Source organism: Oncorhynchus clarkii, chromosome 23 (genome assembly GCF_045791955.1).
Source record: "Oncorhynchus clarkii lewisi isolate Uvic-CL-2024 chromosome 23, UVic_Ocla_1.0, whole genome shotgun sequence".
Lineage (NCBI taxonomy): Eukaryota > Metazoa > Chordata > Actinopteri > Salmoniformes > Salmonidae > Oncorhynchus > Oncorhynchus clarkii.
In genome coordinates, this window is record NC_092169.1 from 12506280 (window position 1) to 12529738 (window position 23459).

At 43.8% G+C, this 23459-nt stretch overlaps 1 protein-coding gene across 1 annotated transcript in view; it reads left to right on the forward strand.

Moving 5' to 3' along the window:
* Window positions 1-1230: 1230 nt before the first annotated feature.
* The window catches only part of LOC139381451 (galactosylgalactosylxylosylprotein 3-beta-glucuronosyltransferase 2-like), a 35406-nt gene continuing 13177 nt past the window's right edge, over window positions 1231-23459 (forward strand). Inside the window, exons 1-2 of the mRNA XM_071124990.1 lie at window positions 1231-2344; window positions 19031-19175. Of these exons, the coding sequence (XP_070981091.1) occupies window positions 1820-2344; window positions 19031-19175 (670 nt within the window). The 5' untranslated portion in view covers window positions 1231-1819. The remainder of the gene's footprint in view (window positions 2345-19030; window positions 19176-23459) is intronic.

Genomic DNA, 23459 nt, shown 5'->3' on the forward strand with positions numbered 1-23459 from the left:
GGCCTCTCCAGACAGGTGAGATAGGCTATACACTTAATTGTTGCCTCTAGCAAACACATCACTCTGTTTCATGCTCCCTTGACTCTCTAACTCAGACCAACTCCTGTGACATTTGACATGATGTCAGATAATAGCCAATCCCCTGGGCGAAGAAGCAACAGAACAGAACAAAGCTCTGATTTCCACCATCAGAACTGATAGTGAGGCATCCATTTCTCATAGAACCCCTCGTCATGTAATTCCCAATAGCAGAGAGCACTGTCACATGTCAATACCCAATAAGAATGGAGTATCTGATGAAACTGGGGCACGGACAAGGCAGTCTGACAGTTGAATGACAGGTACATGCTGATGGCACAGAGCCTATGCGGGGGAGAGGAGGGTGGGGCTAGATGTGGGGAATGAGTAATTGACTAGTCATAACTCAAAGAAGAGATTTCACATGCTGACATTGAAAAATGCACTCGATATTTATGTACTGGTATAGATGTAATCTTTTAAACCAATTGACAATAATGAAATGCAAATCAGGCTCTATTTTTCTGCTCTATTAATAAAATACCAGAGTCTGGCATAACAGAAGCTACAGTCCAATTTAGACTGTTAGGCTATATACGAGATTAGGATCCATATCAGTGTTCCTTATCACGATAGGAGAAGAAATAACCATCTTTGTTTTCAATATTTTCCAAGCACAAGCAATTAATTGCATCTGAACAAATAGGGTACCAGATATGGGAAAAATCTCCTGAATATCCAAATAGCTGGTGACAGTTGTCCAAAACCATGTAAGGGTGACCAGCATCAAATTGAAATCCTATTTCCTGCAACTAATATAATACACACTTGTTCACATAAGTAATTAGTGTTTATTTCAAGATTATTTACGATAGTGGGTTGCAACGAGACCGAGTCTAAATTAATGTCATGCTGTAGGCTACTGATTGCCCTAGCTTCAAGAGAGATGTCTTTATTTCTATTCATTGAATTCTGCCAGCTCAATTGGTCTGGTGTGGACAACTTGCAGTGCAAATCAAAGTTCCGATTATCATTTAGAACGAAAGCAAACGTTTTATCAAAAGATGGTGCTTCTCTCTCTCTCTCTCTCTTTCTATCTCTCTCTCTCTGTCTGTCTGTAGGGTGAGTTTATCTCCATCCTCAGCGGACACTGACGTGCTTCTCTAGCAGCATAACAAAGTCTCCCTTTCTCTCTCCCCTCCTCCTCTCTTTCTCTCCCTGTCCATTCCAATCTTTCCCGTCCCCTCTCATCGCTGTCTCTCCTCTCTCTGCACTGACGCTCCCGCACCTGCTTCTCCCCACTGCCCATCAGACACCGAGTTAAGCCGCATTCATCCCGGGAATGATGTCCCTTTCTCCCAGACACTACGGGAGTAGCGGCCGGTGGATATCTGCGAAAAGCTATTTCTGGTTTATCGAAACTGTTGTGGGTTGAAGGCATGTGAAGATTGCGTTTGGGATTAAATGTTGTTTTTTGAGGGGTTCGTTTCGTCGCTCTCGTTCGAGGGATATGAGGCACTTCTCCACTTTCATCTGGGAGGAGACTCATCAGCAAACAGTCCCTACGGGACGCGGACGTGACTATGTTTTCATAACCCTAAACGGGATGAATTTTGATATTTATTTGTTTATTGGAGATAAACAAAGTCTTAATTTCTAAAAAATGGGTCTTACGTGGTCTCTTAAAATAGCTTTGGAGAGTGCAAATTGTTGTTGCACGATCGTGGTGGGATGCATGGATGTGATGGAGTGAGTGAGATAGAGTGAGTGCACCGCCCGTTTATCACCTAACTTCGGCAAAATGAAATCGCTCTTCTACAGCCGCTTCTTCATTCTCCTGCCCTGGGTCCTCATCGTCATCATCATGATCGATATTGACACCAAGAGGACACCCGTGCGAAGTCCAGTCCTGGGCCGCGCCGGGGGCGCACAGCGGCTTGACAGAACCAGACTTCCTCGGGCCAATCGCTCCGCTCTCCCAGTAATATACGCCATCACTCCGACCTACAATCGGCCAGTCCAGAAAGCTGAACTTACCCGGCTCGCTAACACCTTCTGCCAGGTTCCTCGCTTCCACTGGATCGTAGTGGAGGACTCGAGCGTGCGCACAGAGCTGGTGGCGCGCTTTCTCTCCCACTCCGGGATGCCATACACACACTTGAACATCTTTACGCCCCGCCGGTTCAAACGGACCGGGATGCCTCGTGCTACTGAGCAAAGGAACACGGCTCTATCGTGGCTACGGTCACATCGCTCTCGGAAGGACGTGGGGGTAGTATTCTTCGCAGATGATGACAACACATACAGTCTGGAACTGTTTGAAGAGGTAATAAAGCACATTAATGACAGATAGGCTATCTGAAAACTATTGTACTAGAAAACTTTGTTGTTTGTGTGAATGACATCACATGCCATGTAGCCTATCTGTGCAATCAGGCAAAGTATTGAAATAAGCCTGGGATATATTCAAGGGTCATCTCTGGTCCTTGAGGTTCACTGTGTCCAGACACTGATTCTGGATAGAACAAAAACCTGCACATAACTCAACCCAGAGTTAATTTGCCTAAAAGTTGTTTTGAGCAAGTTGGCTCTGTGATCTTCTAAATAATTTTCTCTTCGAATAACCTAATCGACAGCAGGGGCTCATCTCTCATTGATTTAAAAATGTGGTTGTGCATCAGCAGTTTTTCGCATGTTATGTCAGTCACTGACAGTCACTCAATTAGCCCATGTCAGCTAAAACGTTTTAGATTGGTAAGTTAGCCTAGCAGCCTGCTATCTAAATTTGTCGTAATTATGGTCGAATAACCGACTGGGGGGTGGCGCCATTGATCATAGATATCACATTAAAAACTGCAAACATTGTGTCCACCCTATGGCAAAAAAATGTAGAATTGTAGGAAATTAGCTGTAAAACTGCACATTTTTCTCTACACCCCACTGATTAACTTTTTTTTGTTGTTGCATGAAATGAATTAGAAAATTGCTAAATCTTCTCTCCGCACCATGAAAATGTGTAGTATTACAGCAAACTTGCTTTAAAACTGCAACATTTTCTCTACGCCCCATGACATAATGTGTAGAATTGCAGGAAATTAGCTGTAAAACTGAAGATTATTCCCTCCGCCCCACGGAAAATGTTCTAGAAATGCATGAAATTAGTTATACAATTGCTAAATATTCTCTCCGCCCCATGGCAAAATGTGTAGAATTTCAGGATATTTTCTTTAAAACTGCACTTTTTTCTCTACTCCCCACTGATTTTTAAAAGAAATTGCATGAAATTAATTTGAAAATTGTTAAATCTTCTCTCCGCCCTATGGAAGATATGTAGTATTACGGCAAACTTGCTTTAAAACTGCAACAATTTCGACGCAATTGCAGGAAATGTACTTTAAAACATAAATGTTTTCTCTTCACTGTCAAGAGGGTGGCCTTAGGTTTTTAACCTAAATGCTATCAGACCTCAGGATAAGACTCAGATGCTGACAGTTCGAAGTAACAAATGTTTATTACAAAAACAAGGGGCAGGCAGATGTCAGTATTCCAGCTGGAGTCCGAAAGGTACAGAACGGCAGGCAGGCTCAGGGTCAGGGCAGGAAGAATGGTAAAAAACGGGAAAACTAGAAAACAGGGACAAGAGAGAAAAACAGGAGTACGGGAAAAAACACCGGTAGGCTTGACGAGACAAGAAGAACTGGCAACAAGAAAAACAGAAAACACAGGTATAAATGCACAGGAGATAATGGGGAAAAAGGTCCGAAGCCTGGAGGGGGGAGGAGACAAGCATAAGACAGGTGAAACAGATCAGGGTGTGACAAATGCACTGTAATTTAAGATTTGAAACTGCTAAATTGACTCTATGCCCCATAGGAAAATGTATAGAATTTCAGGAAATTACCTTGAAAACTAGAAAGAAATGATTGGATTTGAAGAGGGGGCCCCAAGACTTGGTTAGTCAAATCAAATACATTTTTGGGGGTCATATACACCTGGTTAGCAGATGTTATTGCGAGTGTAGCGAAATGCTTATGCTTTTAGTTCCGACAGTGCAGCAATATCTAACAAGAAATCTAAAAATTCCACAACAACTACCTAATACAAAGAAATCTAAGTAAAGGAATGGAATAAGAATATATACTTATAAGTATATGGATGAGCAATGTCAGAGCGGCATAGGCAAGATGCAATAGATGGTATGAAATACAATATATGCATATGAGATGAGTAATGCAGGACATGTAAACATTATTCAAGTGGCATTATTAAAGTGACTAGTGATCCATTTATTAAAGTGGCTAATGATTTCATGTCTGTATGTAGGCAGCAGCCTCTCTATGTTAGTGATGGTTGTTTAACAGTCTGATGGCATTGAGATAGAAGCTATTGTTCAGTCTCTCGGTCCCAGCTTTGATGCACCTGTCCTGACCTCACCTTCTGGATGGTAGCGGGGTGAACAGGTGAACAGGCACGATGGTTGTTGTCTTTGAGGATCTTTTTGATCTTCCTGTGACATCAGGTGTTGTTGGTGTCCTGGACGGCAAGTAGATTGCCCCGTTGATGCGTTGTGCAGACGACACCACCCTCTGAGAGCCATGAGGTTATGGGCGGTGCAGGTGCCATACCAGGGGGTGGTGTAGCTAGACAGGAAGCTCTCAATTGTGCATCTGTAAAAGTTTGTGAGGGATTTACAGTGAGGGAAAAAAAGTATTTGATCCCCTGCTGATTTTGTAAGTTTGCCCACTGACAAAGACATGATCAGTCTATAATTTTAATGGTAGGTTTATTTGAACAGTGAGAGACAGAATAGCAACAATAAAATCCAGAAAAACGCATGTCAAAAATGTTATCAATTGATTTCCATTTTAATGAGGGAAAATAAGTATTTGACCCCCTCTCAATCAGAAAGATTTCAGGCTCCCAGGTGTCTTTTATACAAGCAATGAGCTGAGATTAGGAGCACACTCTTAAAAGGAGTGCTCCTATTCTCAGTTTGTTACCTGTATAAAAGACACCTGTCCACAGAGCAATCAATCAATGAGATTCTAAACTCTCCACCATGGCCAAGACCAAAGAGCTCTCCAAGGATGTCAGGGACAAGATTGTAGACCTACACAAGGCTGGAATGGGCTATAAAACCATCGGCAAGCAGCTTGGTGAGAAGGTGACAACAGTTGATGTGATTATTCGCAAATGGAAGAAACACAAAAGAACTGTCAATCTCCCTCGGCCTGGGGCTCCATGCAAGATCTCACCTCGTTGGAGTTGCAATGATCATGAGAACGGTGAGGAATCAGCCCAGAACTACATGGGAGGATCTTGTCAATGATCTCAAGGCAGCTGGGACCATAGTCACCAAGAAAACAATTGGTAACACACTATGCCGTGAAGGTCTGAAATCCTGCAGCGCCCGCAAAGTCCCCCTGCTCAAGAAAACACATATACATGCCCATCTGAAGTTTGCCAATGAACATCTGAATGATTCAGAGGACAACTGGGTGAAAGTGTTGTGGTCAGATGAGACCAAAATGGAGCTCTTTGGCATCAACTCAACTCGCCGTGTTTGGAGGAGGAGGAATGCTGCCTATGACCCCAAGAACACCATCCCCACCGTCAAACATGGAGGTGGAAACTTTATGCTTTGGGGGTGTTTTTCTGCTAAGGAGACAGGACAACTTCACCGCATCAATGGGACGATGGACGGGGCCATGTACCGTCAAATCTTGGGTGAGAACCTCCTTCCCTCAGCCAGGGCATTGAAAATGGGTCGTGGATGGGTATTCCAGCATGACAATGACCCAAAACACACGACCAAGGCAAAGGAGTGGCTCAAGAAGAAGCACATTAAGGTTCTGGAGTGGCCTAGCCAGTCTCCAGACCTTAATCCCATAGAAACTCTGTGGAGGGAGCTGAAGGTTCGAGTTGCCAAACGTCAGCCTCAAAACCTTAATGACTTGGAGAAGATCTGCAAAGAGGAGTGGGACAGAATCCCTCCTGAGATGTGTGCAAACCTGGGTGGCCAACTACAAGAAACAGCAGACCTCTGTGATTGCCAACAAGGGTTTTGCCACCAAGTACTAAGTTATATTTTGCAAAGGGGTCAAATACTTATTTCCCTCATTTCCCTCATTGTTGTTATTCTTTCTCTCACTATTCAAATAAACCTACCATTAAAATTATAGACTGATAATTTCTTTGTCAGTGGGAAAACGTACAAAATCAGCAGGGGATCAAATACTTTTTTCCCTCACTGTAGGTGACAAGTCAAATTTCTTCAGCCTCCTGAGCGCTGTTGCACATTCCTCACCACACTGTCTGTGTGGGTGGAACATTTCAGTTTGTCTGTGATGTGTACGCAGAGTAACTTAAAACTTTCCACCTTCTCCACTGCTGTTCCATCGATGCCCCCTCGGCTCTTTCATTAAGTCCACGATAACCTATTTTATTTTCGTGACGTTAAGTGAGAGGTTGCTTTCCTAACAGCACATTACGAATGCCATCACCTCCTCCCTATTATCTGTCTAGTTTGTTTTGGTAATCAAGACTACTACTGTTGTGCCATCTGCAAACTTGATGATTGCGTTGGAGGCGTGCATGGCCACGCAGTCATAGGTGAACAGGGAGTACAAGAGGGGGCTGAGCACACACCCTTGTGGGGACCCAGTTTTGAGGATCAGCGAAGTGGAGATGTGTTCACCATCTGTGGGTGGCCCGTCAGGAAGTCCAGGACCCAATTGCACAGGGCGGGGTTGAGACCCAGGGCCTCAAGCTTAATGATGAGCTTTGAGGGTACTATGGTGTTGAATTCTGAGCATTCTTACATACAGTTGAAGTTGGAAGTTTACATACACTTAGGTTGGAGTCATTAAAACTTGTTTTTCAACCACTCCACAATTTTCATATTAACAAACTATAGATTTGGCAAGTCGGTTAGGACATCTAATTTTCCAACAATTGTTTACAGACAGATTATTTCACTTACAATTCAAATGTGTTAGAAATGTACATACACAAAGCCTTTAAACAGCTTGGAAATTCCAGAAAATGTCATGGCTTTAGAAGCTTCTGATAGGCTACTTGACATTATTTGAGTCAATCGTAGGTGTACCTGTGGATGTATTTCAAGGCCTACCTTCAAACTTAGTACCTCTTTGCTTGACATCATGATAAAATCAAAACAAATTAGCTAGACCTCAGAAAAAAATTGTAGACCTCCACAAGTCTGATTCATACTTGGGAGCAATTTCCAAATGCTTGAACGTACCACGTTCATCTGTACAAAAAAAATAATACGCAAGTATAAACATTATGGGACCACGCAGCCATCACAGCACTCAGGAAGGAGACACGTTCGGTTTCCTAGAGATGAACGTACTTTACTGCGAAAAGTGCAAATCAATCCCAGAACAACAGGAAAGGACCTTGTGAAGATGTTGGTGGAAACAGTGACAAAAGTATCTATATCTACAGTAAAACGAGTCCTATATCGACATAGCCTGAAAGGCTGCTCAGCAAGGAAGAAGCCTCTGCTCCAAAACCACCATAAAAAAAAGCCAGACTACGGATTGCAACTGCACATGGGGACAAAGATGGTACTTTTTGGAGAAATCTCCTCTGGTCTGATGAAACAAAAATAGAACTGTTTGGCCAAAATGACCATCATTATGTTTGGAGGAAAAGGGGTGAGGCTTGAAAGCTGAGGAACACTATCTCAACCGTGAAGCACGGGGGTGGCAGCATCATGTTGTGGGGGTGCTTTGCTGCAGAAGGGACTGGTGCATTTCACAAAATAGATTGCTTCATGAGGAAGGGAAATTATGTGGATATATTGAAGCAACATCTCAAGACATCAGTCAGGAAGTTAAAGCTTAGTCGCAAATGGGTCTTCCAAATGGACAATGACCCCAAGCATACTTCCAAAGTTGTGGCAAAATGGCTTAAGGACATCAAAATCAAGGTATTGGAGTGGCCATCACAAAGCTCTTACCTCAATCTTATAGAAAATTTGTGGGCAGAACTGAAAAGTGTGTGCGAGCAAGGAGGCCTACAAACCTGACTCAGTTACACCAGCTCTGTCAGGAGTACTGGGCCAAAATTCACACAACTTATTGTGGGTAGCTTGTGGAAAGTTATCCGAAATTTTTGACTCAAGTTAAACAATTTAAAGGCAATGCTACCAAAAAACGAAGTAAGTGTATATAACCTTCTGACCCACTGGGAATGTGATGAAAGAAATACAATCTGAAATAAATTATTCTCTCCACTATTATTCTCACATTTCACATTCTTAAAATAAAGTGGTGATCCTAACTGACCTAAGACAGGGAATTTTTACTAGAATTGAATGTCAGGAATTGAGATAAACTGAGTTTAAATGCATTTGGCTAAGGTGTATGTAAACTTCTGACTTCAACTGTAGGTATTCCACTTGTCCAGGTGGGATAGGGATGTGTGCTGTGTGATGGCGATTGCATCGTCTGTGGACCTATTGGGGCATATGCAAACTGAAGTGGGTCTAGGGTGACAGGCAAGGTGGAGGTGATATGATCTTTGACTAGTCCCTCAAAGCACTATATAATGACCGAGGTGAGTCCTACGGGGGCGATAGTCATTTAGTTCAGTTACTTTTGCCTTCTTGGATACAGGAACAATGGTGGCCATCTTGACGCATGTGTTGACAGCAGACTGGGATAGGTAGCGATTGAATATGTCCGTAAACACACACGCCAGATGGTCTGCGCATGCTAGCTAGGATGCGGCTAGGGATGCCGTCTGGGCTGGCAGCCTTGCGAGAGTTAACACGCTTAAATGTCTTACTCACATTAGCCATGGAGAAGGAGAGCCCACAGTCCTTGGTAGAGGGCCGTGTCGGTGGCACTATATTATCCTCAAAGCTGTTAAAGAAGGCGTTTAGTTTGTTTGGATGCATGACGTCGGTGTCCGTGACGTGGCTGGTTTTCATTTGGTAGTCCATGATTGTCTGTAGTCCCTGCCATATATATCCCATGCCTGAGCCGTTAAATTGCGACTCCACTTTGCCTCTATACTGACATTTCGCTTGTTTGATTACCTTGCGGAGGGAATAACTACACTGTTTGTATTCAGCCATATTCCCAGTCAACTTTCCATGGTTAAATGCGGTGGTTCGCACTTTCAGTTTTGTGCAAATGCTGCCATCTATCCACAGTTTCTTGTTAGGGTTGTTTTTAATAGTCACAATAGGTACAACATCTCCTAGGCACTTCCTAAGAAACTCACTCACCGAATCAACAAATAAATACGTATTATTATCTGAGGCTATCCGGAACATGTCCCAGTCCACGTGACCAAACAATTTTGAAGCATTGATTCCGATTGGTCAGACCAGCTTTGAATAGTCCTTGTCACAGGTACATCCTGTTTGAGTTTCTGCCTATAGGAAGGGAGGAGCATATTGGAGTGGTGGTCAGATATGCCGAAGGGAGGGCGGGGGATTGCCTTGTATGCATCGCAGAAGTTAGAGTAGCAGTGATCCAGAGTTTTGCCAGCACGAGTACTGCAATCAATCAATATGCTGATAGAATTTAGTTGGTCTTGTTCTAAAATTTGCTTTGTTAAAACCCCAGCTACAATAAATGCTGCCTCAGGATATATGGTTTCCAGTTTGCATAAAGTCCAGTGAAGTTCCTTGAGGGCCGTTGTGGTATCGGTTTGAGGGGGGATATACGCGGCAGTGACAATAACCAATGAGAATTCTCTTGGGAGATAATACGGTCTGCAATTGATTGTAAGGAATTCTTGGTCAGGTGAACAAAAGGACTTGAGTTCCTGTATGTTGTTACAATTACACCATGAGTGGTTAATCATGAAACATACACCCTCACCCTTCTTCTTCCCAGAGATATGTTTATTTCTGTCGGCGCAACGCACAAAGAATCCCAGTGGCTCTACCGACTCCGACAGCATATCACGAGAGACCCATGTTTCCATCAAACAGAGTATGTTACAATCCCTGATGTCTCTCTGGAAAGCAACCCTTGCCCTAATTTCATCTACCTTGTCATCTAGAGACTGGACATTAGCGAGTAATATACTCGGAAGTGGTGGGTGGGGTGCGCGCTTCCGAAGTCTGACCAGAAGGTCGGACGTTGTTTTGGGTCAGCCTCTGGAATCAGTTCAGGTGCCCTGGGTGTTTCGGACAAAGGATCCGCTTCGTAAAAGTTGTATTCCTGGTCGCAATGCTGTTTAGTTGATGTCACTCTGATATCCAGTAGTTCTCCCCGGCTGTATGTAATAACACAAGGTTTTCTGGGCCAACAATGTAATAAATAATACATTAAAAAAACTAAATACTGCAAAGGTTCCTAAGGACTAGAAGTGAGGCGGCCCTCTCTGTTGGCACCATCTTGTCCGGTCATGTCCTGCAGCAGTCATAGTAAAACTCCTTGTATGCTATTTTTTATCGCACTCTAAAGGTCGGAGCTGTGTTATGATTTTGAACGGGTCCCTAATGAAAGTGCTATCAAAAAAAGGGGTCCCCGGCCCCAACAAGTTTGGGAAAGTTTGTCTTAAGTTACGATTTGGGGAGATAAAGAGCCTTAATCTGTGCCTAATCGCAATGTCTAGCCGCAGCTCCAACGATAGGCCTGTGTAAATATCAGTTATTTGATTGGCTGATAGTCAGCCTGCTCGCCCCACCTCAACCAGGACATTACAGAACTCCTCTCCATGGTAATAATCTGTCGTAATTTGGTAATGACCTGTCATATAGTGTTAATAACCTGACATATAGTGGTAATAACCTGTCAAACCTGTTATGCAGTTGATTTTATGCATTGCACAGATGGTGCCGCTGTCAAACATAGGCACATTTTTTCATATAGCAGTTTTGTGTCCAAAATAAATAATACTGAGATAGACCACATTAGAACTGAATTTGTAGTCAATGAGCAAAAAACATTATGAATAGCCTATAAATGCATACTTAATATCATCCTATTCAATTCTCTCACAATACCAACACCATTCAATTAATACTAAGTGAGTGAGTGATGTCACTATAGACTTACTGATTTTAGAAGAGGTATTTGATCGTGCTAGACGCGATGAAACAACACCTGAAAGAGATTCTGTTATTTCTCTCTTATGTATTATGTCTGAGTTGAAGAGGAAACCATCCAGAAACAATTTGCATAAAGACAGATTATTGGATGTTTTCTCTGTTCTCAAGCATTAACAAGTCACGGCTCGGTGCAAATCATTATGTGTGCGAGACATTCTGCCAGCTTTGCTGCCTCAAAATGGGGTGTCAGCAAACAGAGTCGTCCACATCATAGCCTAGCCTACCTCTCTCCTCTCCCCACTCACAGCCAGGCCAGACGGCTACTTTCGGTGAGTTTGCATTTTGCCCTCGGGCTGTAGGGAGTCGTGAGCTAGCTGTAGCGCTAGAACTGCAGCATTGTAGTCAATACTGAATGTCTCCCAAGTGTTTAGTTAAACATAGTCTGTCAGTCAGAAATATGTATTGGTCTGACTTGAAAACTACTGCAACCAGACAGCTTGTCAAATAAACCTGTTCACTTAAAGGCTTGAAGGAAATGGCAGGCCATTTGGCTTACCGATGGCTGAAAGGAAGATGACACAATTTGATCTCTCCCGCCTCAACATGGGTATAAACGACTTGCTGAAATGAGAAGACTATTAATTGGTGTGAAGATTGGCATACATACGTGACAAGAATTGGACTTGAAATACACTGACACATCGTCAGGACAAGTTAAATCAAGGGCCATAGTTTCGGAGTGTACAGTAGGCACATAGAGAGGGCACAAAGGAACCGCAAGACAGAACAGAAGAGCAAAATCCAATTCCATCAAACCGATGTGACCAATTATCATAATTACATACTGGATAGTTTTCTTCTCTCTGGGAGCTAAAGCAGAAAGGAGAGAATCTCACAGAGAGAAATTGTCCGTGGCTGAGTGGATGGAGGGGAGAAGGGAGAAAGAGAAGGGTATTGTAGTGAAGACGATAGAGGGGTGAGAAAGGTGGAGGTGAGAGGGTTGATGAACGCAGAACTTCATCCAGGGGAAGGCCTGCCAGCTCAATGACCTCTCCATCACGGTTGACAACTCCACAGTGTCGCCCTCCCAGAGTGCAAAGAACCTTGGCGTAACCCTAACCCTGTCGTTCTCTGCAAACATCAAAGCAGCTCCTGCAGGTTCATACTCTACAACATTGGTAGAGTATGAACCTACCTCACACAGGAAGCGGTGCAGGTCCTAATCCAGGCACTTGTCATCTCCTGTCTGGACTACTGCAACTCGCTGTTGGCTGGGCTCCCCGCTTGTGCCATCAATTCCATGCAACTTAGCCAGAAACCAGCAGCCCGCCTGGTTTTCAACCTTCCAAGTTGTCTCATCACCCCACTCTTCCGCACACTCTGCTGGCTTCCAGTCAAAGCTCGCATCCACTACAACATGGTACTTATCTACGGAACAGCAAGAGGAACTGCCCCACCCTACCTTCAGGCTATGCTCAAACCTTTCACCCCAACCCGAGCACTCCGTTCTGCCACCTCTGGTCTCTTGGCCTTCCCACCCCTGGACTGGGCAGCTTCTGCTCAGCCCAGTCCAAGCTCTTCTCTGTCCTGATACCCCAGTGGTGGAACCAGCTTCCCCTTGAAGCCACCCCCCCACCCCAACCTGTTATAGCTCTGACTCTACTGGTTGCTAGGTTATTGAAGAAAAATGTACGTTCAATGCCTTTGATGTATGGTTGTCCCTCCTAGCTATCTTATTAATCACTCTATATAAGAGTGCTGCTAAATGTATTACATGTAGCACTCACATCTGTAGCCATGAAAAGCTTTAAACTGCTGGTCATTGCTCACATGAACACCATCATCCCAGACACCCTGGACCCACTCAAATTTGCATACCGCCCAACCAGATCCACAGATGATGCGATCTTTATTGTACTCCACACTGTCCTCTCCCACCTGGACAGAGGAACACATCACGGACAAATTGAAATGGTCCACCCACACAGACAGTGTGGTGAAGAAGGCCCAACAGAATTTTTGCTTGTCACCTAAAACCCTCACAAACATTTACAGATGCACAATTGATAACATCCTGTTGGGCTGTTTCATAGCCTGGTATGGCAACTGCACTGCCCACAACCATAAGGCTCTCCAGAGGCTGGTGCGGTACTAAAATGTGATGTGGTCTGCACAACACATTACCAGGGGCAAACTACCTGCCCTCCAGGACACCTACAGCACCCGATGTCACAGGAAGGCCAAAAAGATAATCAAAGACAACAACCACGCGAGCCACCTCCTATTCACCCCGCTACCATCCAGAAGGCGAAGTCAGTACAAGTGTATGAAAGCTGGGACCGAGAGACTGAAAAACAGCTTCTATCTCAAGGCCAACAGACTATTAAACAGCCTTCACTAACACAGAGAGGCTGCTGCTTACATACAGACTTGAATTAATTGGCCACTTGAATAAATGAATCACTAGTCACTTTAATAATGCCACTTGAATAATGTTTACACATCTTGCATCCCTCATCTCATATGTATATATGTATTTTATACCATCTATTGCATCTTGTCAATGCAGCTCTGTCATTGCTCATCCATGTACTTATATATTCTTATTCCATTAATTTACTTAGATGTGTATGTATTAGGTAGTTATTGAAGAATTGATAGATTACACGTTAGATATTGCTGCACTGTCGGAACTAGAAGCACAAACATTTCGCTACACTCGCAATAACATCTGCTAACCATGTGTATGTGACCAATGCAATTTGATTCGATTTGACCAAGCCTGGAACCAACAGGATCCTGAACAGCTTCTACCCATAAGCCATAAGACTGCTAAATAGTTAACCAAATAGCTACCCAGACTATTTGCATTGACCCTTTTTTCACCTGTGTTATCCATCCTGTACCTAGTCACTTTACCCTTACTCACATGAACATATGAACATATGTATATTGTATATAGCTAAGTTATCATTACTCATTGTGTATTTAGTCCTCGTGTTATTCTTTTTTTCTATTATTTTTCCATTTGTCTCTTTGCATTGTTGGGAAAGGCCCGTAAGTAAGCATTTCACTGTTCGTCTACACCTGTTGTTTACGAAGCATGTGACAAATAACATGTGATTAGATGTATTCCTCCATCCTGTCCTCTCCCATTTCCTTCCTTCTTGCCTTTTCCACTCTCCCCCTCTTCTCTGTCCTCCTTTTCTCACATCCCTGTCATGTCCTACCCCCCCTCCTCGTCCCTGTCCTTGTCTATTCCCTCAGGAGCAGTGTGAGTCTGTCTAAATGCTGGCATTGTCTACCCTTCAACCCTGAACCCAATCCACCCCCAGCTGGTTTGAAAGGATAGAGACAGAAACAATCCCCCACACAAACACATCATGCATCATTGCATCACAATTTCATAACCTCTTAATTTTCTCCCCTCTAATTTGATTCATTATTTTTTTTCTCCCTCTCGCTCTCTCATTGCTCCCGCTATGCATATTAATGACACATGGAGAAGGCTTGATTAAAATCCGAAAGAGCATTTGAGCACACAATGAAATGACAGCTTCTTCTCTGGGGGAGAAACACATTTATAATGGATTTATACTGCATCATTTAAAGTCCAATTGTATATGCATACACTTCATATATTACCTCTGTTAATAATATGGCGTAAACAAAGGCAGCCTAGGCATACACTGACTAAGTTGCTACTCAATATTAGATAGATGATATGGCTGCATGTCAAATGGTAAGCTTCTGTATTCCCCCCTATTCCCCTGGCTCTAGTCTCTACCACTCAGTCAGATGATGCCTCTGGACAGTACTTCCCTTTCAGATAGAGACCAGGAACTCAGCCACAGTGTCTCACTCCAATTGAATGGGTTCTGGTTTCCTCCATGTCCCAAATCGCTATCAAAGAGCCAGTGGATGTTATGGCTCACAAGAACAATATTTTTTGAATATTCACTTTTCCACTTTTATAGCTAGAATTCTCTGCAGATGGATTCTGTCTGAAGGGTATTGACAAACTCAGGTGTTAGAGGTTGATGTTGGTTTTGACAGTCTGGGTCTATGGCTGCAGAGGCTGGAGCGTTTAGTCGCTCTTCATGGTTCCCAAGTCTCCCTATGCTTTTCGTATTGAGGCGCTGGTTCAATTGAACATTCATCCTTCTTTCCTACCTTCCTTGAAGTCATCACTGATCTGTATGTGATTGGATAAATGAAACCACAGTTGTTTCTTCCCGCTGCTCTCGTCACAATGCTATGCTCTCAGATTAACATATGACTGCTACCCCCGTAGGCACTCCTGTAGATCTGAAAGTATCCGAGCGAAGCAACACTATGATAGACGTTTCCTACTGAAAGGCTGGGTGGAATTTCCACTATATTGCTCACAACTATCCAATCATGTCAGACTTAAAGGAGTGCCTTGTGGGTAGGGCAAGAAGTACATTTGTAATTCAAAAATTGCATTTTTGCATTTTTAAGGATGCATTTTAAACACCTGAACCATCCCTTAGTCTCAATTAATTGGAGGAATTATGCATATCCAAATGGGCCACAGAAGCTGGACAAAACCGAATTAGAACCAAATGAATGTCCACTCATTTCTTTTGCTGCTCCCTAGTGTCATCTATATGATTCATCCACAAAAGTCATAGCGGAAACAGAAAGGGGGGGGGGGGGGGGGGGGGGGGGTTTAGAGTCGCGCAAGGTCAAGGGCCACAGCGTTAGAAGAGAGGGCTTCAAAGATGTGTCCATCGCTCAGGGGTAAAGGAGGAGAAGAAGGAAGAGAGAGAGAGAGAGAGAGCCTTCCCAACAGTCTGTTGAGTGCTGAGAGTGAGAGAGGAGACACGAAAGATGTAGGCCCTGCCCTGACCGTTTGTATGAAGAATCACACAGCGACATTGTCGCTATGTAATCAAATATTGCCTTGTATGATTTGCCCCTTACATGTGACTTCCTCCAGGTGGTTTGATGTTCTGAAAAGAGAATTGCACTAGAATGGGATCCGTAGTGGGGCTGGAATAAGGAATGAAATAGTACACACACACACAAGGGTAGATATGCACACACAAGCAAGCATATTACAGTGACTTCAGAAAGTATTCACACCCCTTGAATTTTCCATATTTTATTGTGTTACAGTGAAATGGAGTAAATTTATATTTTTTTGTTACTGGCCTACACACCATAACGTCAAAGTGAAATTATGATTTTTGGAAATTCTTACAAATGAATTAAATATGAAAAGCTGAAATGTCGAGTCAATAAGTATTCAATCCATTTGTTATGTCAAGCCGAAATAACTGAAAGTGTAAAAATGTGCTTAACAAGTGTCATGGCCACGACACAAGGCAGATAATTAGTTACATTGACTAACTCTGTGCAATAATGGTGACTAACATATGTTTTGAATCACTACCTCATCTCTGTAACCGACACATCTGTAAGGTCCCTCAGTCAAGCAGTGAATTTCAAACACAGATTCAACCACAAAGACCAGGGAGGTTTTCCAAGGGCTCGCAAAGAAGGGCATCTATTGGTAGTTGGACTAAAAAAGCAGACATTCAATATCTCTTTGTGCATGGTGAACTTATTAATTACACTTTGGATGGTGTATCTATACACCCAGTCACTACAAGATACAGGTGTCCTTCCTAACTCAGTTGCCGGAGAGGAAGGAAATCGCTCAGGGATGTCACCATGATTCCAATTTTTTTAAATATAATATATATTTTGGGGTTTTGCTTTTTTCCCCCCAATTTCGGGATATCCAATTGGTAGTTACAGTCTGGTCCCATCGCTGCAACTCCAGTACGCACTCGGGAGAGGCGAAGATCGAAAGCCGTGCGTCCTCCGTAACACAACCCCGCCAAGCCGCACTGCTTTTTGACACAATGCTCGCTTAACCCGGAAGCCAGACGCACCAATGTGTTGGAGGAAACACCATATATCTGGTGACCATGTCAGCGTGCATTGCGCCTGGCCCGCCACAGGAGCCAGCCAAATCCTCCCCTAACTCGGACGACGCTGGTCCCACCGCCTCATGGGTTTCCTGGTCGTGGCCGGCTGTGATAGAGCCTGGTATCAAACCAGGATCTGTAGTGACACAGCTAGCACTGTGATGCAGTGCTATAGACTGCAGTGCCTTAGGCCCTTCCACGAGGCCAATGTTGTAAAAGTTACAGAATTTATTTCCTGTGAAAGGAGAAAACTTAGGATGGTTCAACAACATTGTAGTTACTCCACAATACTAACCTAATTGTCTGAGTGAAAAGAAAGAAGCCTGTACAGAATAAAAATATTCCAAAACATGCATACTGTTTGAAACAAGGTACTAAAGTAATACTGCAAAAAATGTGGTAAAGCAGTTAACTTTTTCCTGAATACAAAGTGTTATGTTTGGGGCAAACCCAATACAGCACTTTGGTGAGTACCACGCTCCATATTTGCAAGCATAGTGGTGGCTGCATCATGTTATGGGTATGATTGTAATCCTTAAGGACTGGGGTTTTTCTTGAAAAAAAATAAACAGAATGGAGCTATGCAAAGGCAAAATCTTGGAGATGAATTCACCTTTCAAAAGGACAATAACCGTAAACACATGGCCAAATCTACTCTGGAATTTCTTACCAAGAAGAATGTTCCTGAGTGGCCGAGTTACACTTTTGATTTACTGGAAAATCTATGGCAAGACATGAAAGTGTGTTTTGTTTGACAAGTAATAATTTTTTCTCAAAAAAAGACCTCACCTTGGAAGATAACGGCACTGAGACTAGAATCTTTTAGGAGATTTAAGAACACAAAATCAACATTGCAATGGTAATTTCAGTCTCTGGACTTGAACCCCATTAAAAACATGTGGTTTGAATTGAAAAGGGCAGTCCAGAAGCGCAGACGAAAGACATCAAGGATCTGGAAAGATTTTTTATGGAGGAATGATCGAGATCCCTCCCAATGTTCTCCAATCTCATAATTATTTTTAGAAAAAGGCTCTGTGCCGTTATCCTGGCAAGGTGAGTTACTGAAAGGTATTGAAAACAGGGGTGCCAATACTTTTGACCACTATCTTTTTGGGATAAAAAAAAATAATTACTTGTTTTTGAGCATACAATATGGCTCAGTATATGTATTATTTGTTTTATACTCTTTTTTGCCCATCTTTATCAAGGATGCCAATTATTTTGGACTTAACAGTAGTAACTGTACACACACACACACACACACACACACACACACAGAGTCTGGGTCTACACTGCTCCCGTCTGTGTGTGAATTCATTCACAGTGAAAATGTACCCAGGTCTTGTTCTACTCTGCTATTTCATTTAGTGTAGAATCCAGAGAAGAAAGCCGTCTAGCCAAGCTTATTTTCCTCTTTTCACATTTCACCAAACATATCTGCTTTTCCACAAAAGCTAATCAAAAGGGGACCATAGTGCTCTCCCAGAAGTTTGGTTGGTGTGTAAAACCCATCATTTCAGATAAGCAAAAGGGTGTGATGGGTCTGCACTCAAAAAGATGTTGCATAAAACGTACTTAAATGTTTCATTTGTTGTATTTTTATCACTCTATCAGCGTACACAGCCGTTTGCAGCCTTCAGTGTGTGGGTACACATTTTTCTTGGAAAATTATATTTTTCAGTGAAAATAATACAAAAAAATGAATATTTTTTGTTTTCCACAAAATAAATGTGGTTGTTGATCAACTTCACAGATGTATCTTTTTTTTAGGGGGGCAGGCAGTTCTACATATGGACAGATCTCAAAAGTCTAAAACAGCCTTCTTGTCTGCTATCCTCCATCTACACTGATATGAAAGAGCTGGACAAGCCTGGAGAAAATTCACACCAATAATCCTATTGCTTTGACCTCTCCTGTGTTTTCGGATCAGTGTGTCTGTCTGTGAGGCCCATGGGGCTTCTGTGTGTTTGTGTTTGTGTGTCTAACCCTCTCTACCACTCTGTTTCTCTAGATGCGTTCAACACGGGGTGTGTCAGTGTGGCCAGTTGGGCTGGTCAGTGGGCGCCGGTACGAGCGTCCCATAGTGGAGAAGGGCAAAGTGGTGGGCTGGTACACTGGCTGGAGGCCCGACCGTCCCTTCGCTATCGACATGGCAGGTATAGTGCATTTACTGTAGTTAGTCATCTAAGGTAGAGGAACAGACACCAGTGGTTCCCTTTCAGTTGTTCCAACTTCTTACAGCACAGCTATTGGGAGTTTGTACGCTAGCGACCTCTACTGAAGAACATTAGAATCATGCCTGACATTGCCAATGAACACCGTGACTCACATGTATTTTTTTTTTACATTGGAAGACTAAATTTATCAGGCTTTGCTCCAACTTAATTGTCCCACTTAAGGAGGGTGTAGTCATCCTTCTGGATGTTGCGAGTTAAAGGTTGGTAACTATACTAACCAAAATATAAACGCAACATGTAAAGTGTTGGTCCCATCATTCATGAGCTGAAATGAAAATCCCACAAATGTTCCATGCTCACAAAATGACTACTTATCTCAAATTGTGTACACAAATTTGTTTACATTCTTGTTAGTGAGCATTTCTCTTTTGCCAAGATAATCCATCCACCTGACAGGTGTGGCATATCAAGAAGCTGATTAAAAAAGCATGATCAATACACAAGTGCACCTTGTGCTGAGGACAATAAAAGGCAACTCTAAAATGTGCAGTTTTGTCATACAACACATGCCACAGATGTCTCAAGTTTTGAGGGAGCATGCAATTGGCATGCTGACTGCAGGAATGTCCAACAGAGCTGTTGCCAGAGAATTGTATGTTAATTTCCCTACAGTAAGCCGCCTCCCATGTTGATTTAGAGAATTTGGCAGTACGACCAACCGGCCTCACAAACGCAGACCACGTGTAACCATACCAGCCCAGGACCTCCACATCCGGCTTCTTCACATGCGAGATCGTCTGAGACCTGTCACCCAGACAGCTGATAAACCTGTGGGTTTGCACAACTGAAGAATTTCTGCACAAATTGTCAACTGTCATGGAAGGTCATCTGTGTGCTCGTCGTCCTCATTAGGGTCTTGACCTGACTGCAGTTTTGGCGTCGTAACCAACTTCAGTAGGCAAATACTCACCTTCTATGGCCACTGGCACCCGGTAGAAGTCTGCTCTTCACTGATGAATCCCAGTTTCAACTGTACCGGGCAGATGGCGTGTGGGCGAGCGGTTTGCTGATGTCAATGTTGTGAACAGAGTGCCCCGTTGTGGCGGTGGGTTATGATATGGGCAGGCATAAGCTACAAACAACAAACACAATATATTTTATTGATGGCAATTTGAAAGCACAGAGGTACCGTGACGAGATCCTGAGGCCCATTATCGTGACATTCATCCGCCGCCATCACCTCCTTTTTCAGTATAATAATGCACTGCCCCATGTCGCAAGGATCTGCACACAATTCCTGGAAGCTGGAAATGTCCCAGTACTTCCAAGCGTGTTTCAGTTCCCGCCAATCTCCAGCAACTTTGCTCAGGCATTGAAGATGAATCGGACAATATTCCGCAGGCCACAATCAACAGCCTGATCACCTCTATGCGAAGGAGATGTGTCTCGCTGCATGAGGCAAATGATGGTCACACCAGATACTGGCTGTTTTCCTCATCCATGCACCTACCTATTTTTAAAAGGTACTGTATCTGTGACCAACAGATGCATATCTGTATTCCCAGTCATGTGAAATCCATAGATTAGAGCCTAATTCATTTATTTAAATTGACTGATATCCTTATACAAACTGTAACTCAGTAAAACAATGAAGGCTAAGAAGCCGGGTTTAGGTTCAAGACCATGCCCAAATAATATTAATAGAAACACACATTTTATTGCCTGGTATGTCTCGTTGTGGTGCTTGCTACGGCTGCCTCCGCTCGGGTCAGTAACAGTGGCTTGCCCAGCAGCTGGCACTGTTCCCCTAGTCCATGGTGTGCACAGGTTCCCTTGGCAAACGTGTGGAATTCTCATGGCTTCCTCTCACAGGTGCCCGTACCTCGGCTAGGTCTGAGTAAAGGGACCCGGGGATGAATTGGGGCCAGATCAAATGCCTTGTCTGCCTGGGCTGAGGCATGCAGAAACTGCCCTTACTCAACCCAGTTGCTGTGCGCTCTGTCTCCAAATAAGTGCGAAGTGAGACGACTTGAAGGGAGAGGGCAGCTGGGTCAGTGAACACTCCCTGCTTGGTGCCTGTGCCTGCCTCAGTCAAGCACCGTTCACCTCTCTTCCCAGACTTGGTTGATAATCCAATTTTATGTGGACGGGATCAGGCTAGCTAAACAGCGCCGCATAGCGTGCTAGCCAGGTTAGCTGACTTTTTAAGTCGAGCTAGCGTACTGCCACTGGCAATTCCTACCTCCCATGGTGGAATTGTTTGTGTAGCGTGCTCTCTCTCTCTCGTTTAGCATACGTTTAGCATACTGAAAGGTACTTTCAGTCTCTTGGTTATTCTAGATGAACCGTGTTGCATTCGGAGAGATTTGAGACCGAAGGAAGAAGCCACTCATTGTTCTTTGGCTAGTTCCTTGTTGGCAGCGGGCTTGGCAAGTGCTAGCCCACAGGGATAATGCAGATAGCTGGGTTCTGGCATAGCAAGACTAAGAAGCCGTATGGGTGACGTCGGCTAGCATACGGTACTGTGACAACAGTGCCTCCGTGTTTGGCTATTGCCGACCTGGGTACATTGTCGGCCATTGCTGGAGTTCCTATACCCATAAAAGGGCCAGGTTTCAGGCGGGCTATACAGTACCAGGCGCTCTTTGTCCAAAGAGCACACCTCTCCCCACAGGTGGCATATTACTGGATTCATTGCTGATTCCTCCCTCTAGCTCACTGGTCCCTTTGAGGTGCTTATTCATACAGATTATGGACTCGGTAGGTGGTTGGAAATCATGCTTTTATCCCACACACAGTCGCTGTGGTTCTTATGAACTCCAAAATGAGCTGTCTGTCTCCTGGTCAATGCGTTTCATTCCTGGGAATTGGATTCAATTATGTATCGCCCTGTCTGTTATCACAGATGGGGTACATTTTTCAGAGCTGTCTGTCCCTTTTTCCAGCTGGCTTACAAGGTGCAGTGTCACCGGTACCTATGACTGGTGGGCATGATAACCTCTATGATAAAGTTTTTTTTTTTACAAGCATACAGGGGTTATTTCAGCATGTCATGTGGGAATTGATGGTGCCACTCCAGGGGCTCATCCCCTGGCAGTGCAGTTTTTAAAAGGTATATGCAGTCTTCGCCGGTTTCTAAACCAATTGCGCCCATTCGGGATTTGGGTGCAGGTAGCCTAGGACAGCAGGTAACCTAGGGGTTAGAGCATTGGGCCAATAATCGAAAGGTCGCTGGTACTAATACCCGAGCAGGCAAGGTGAAAAATCTGTCAATCTGCCCTTATGGCTGGGGCAGGAGAGGGTCATTAGGCAGCGCGCAGATTGTGAAACACTCAGGTACAGGAGGATTTCCTATTGGGTTGGAACTCTGAATGGTTTGCCGGTAGGCCATTTCATATTGTGTCAGCGAAAGCCGGGCCAGGATGTGATTTCATGTCCCCATAGCTGTGTTGTACCGAGTTGTCAGACTGAAAGGGAATGTACAGTTATGACTATAACTACTGTTCTCTGAAGGAGGGAAACGAGGTACAACAGCTGTTCGGACCCGTTCCGCCCAGTTCTGGGCTTGGTGAAGAGTGGTACTGAATTGAAAGAATGAATTTGTGCCTGGTGTTTATCACCTGTGGAAGGCGGGGCTTCCGGTGAGGCCCTGTGTTCATTGGCCTTGTCAGGCATGATTCTAATGTTCTTCAATAGAGGTCCGTAGCGCACAAACTCCCGATAGCTGTGTTGTACCCCACTCCCTCTTTCAGGAAACAATAGTTATAGTCATAACGTTTTCAGTTTGGAATGCATCCCAACTTGGTGGTGTAAACTGCTCCACACAATGAATGGCCTTTTGTGTTTGGGGAGTGGGAGACTGTTTTCGTTCCCTCTCTGAAAGGGTCAGTCAGGGACAAGCTTCTGTAAGCACATTTAAAAATAAAGTGGGACGCCGTGATGCTGCTCACCACTTCAGCCCCCTCTCTCTCTTTCTCCTGTCTCTCTCTTTCTCTCTGCACAAAACAAACCCATCTAGTGGTCCCTGCGGCATGAATGGTCCCACTAACCACACATACTAACACTCAGGAGTGCACATAAATGGTCACAGCCAGACAAGTGATACACACAAAAGACACAGATACACGCGTACACCCACGTGTTTTCACACTTGCATACGCATGCACAATAACCCCCTTTAATCACTATACATCCAGTGTAGAATGGGCAGTGTTGAGCAGTGAATAAATTGCAGCTTTTGCCTTAATAACTTGTATTGTGGTA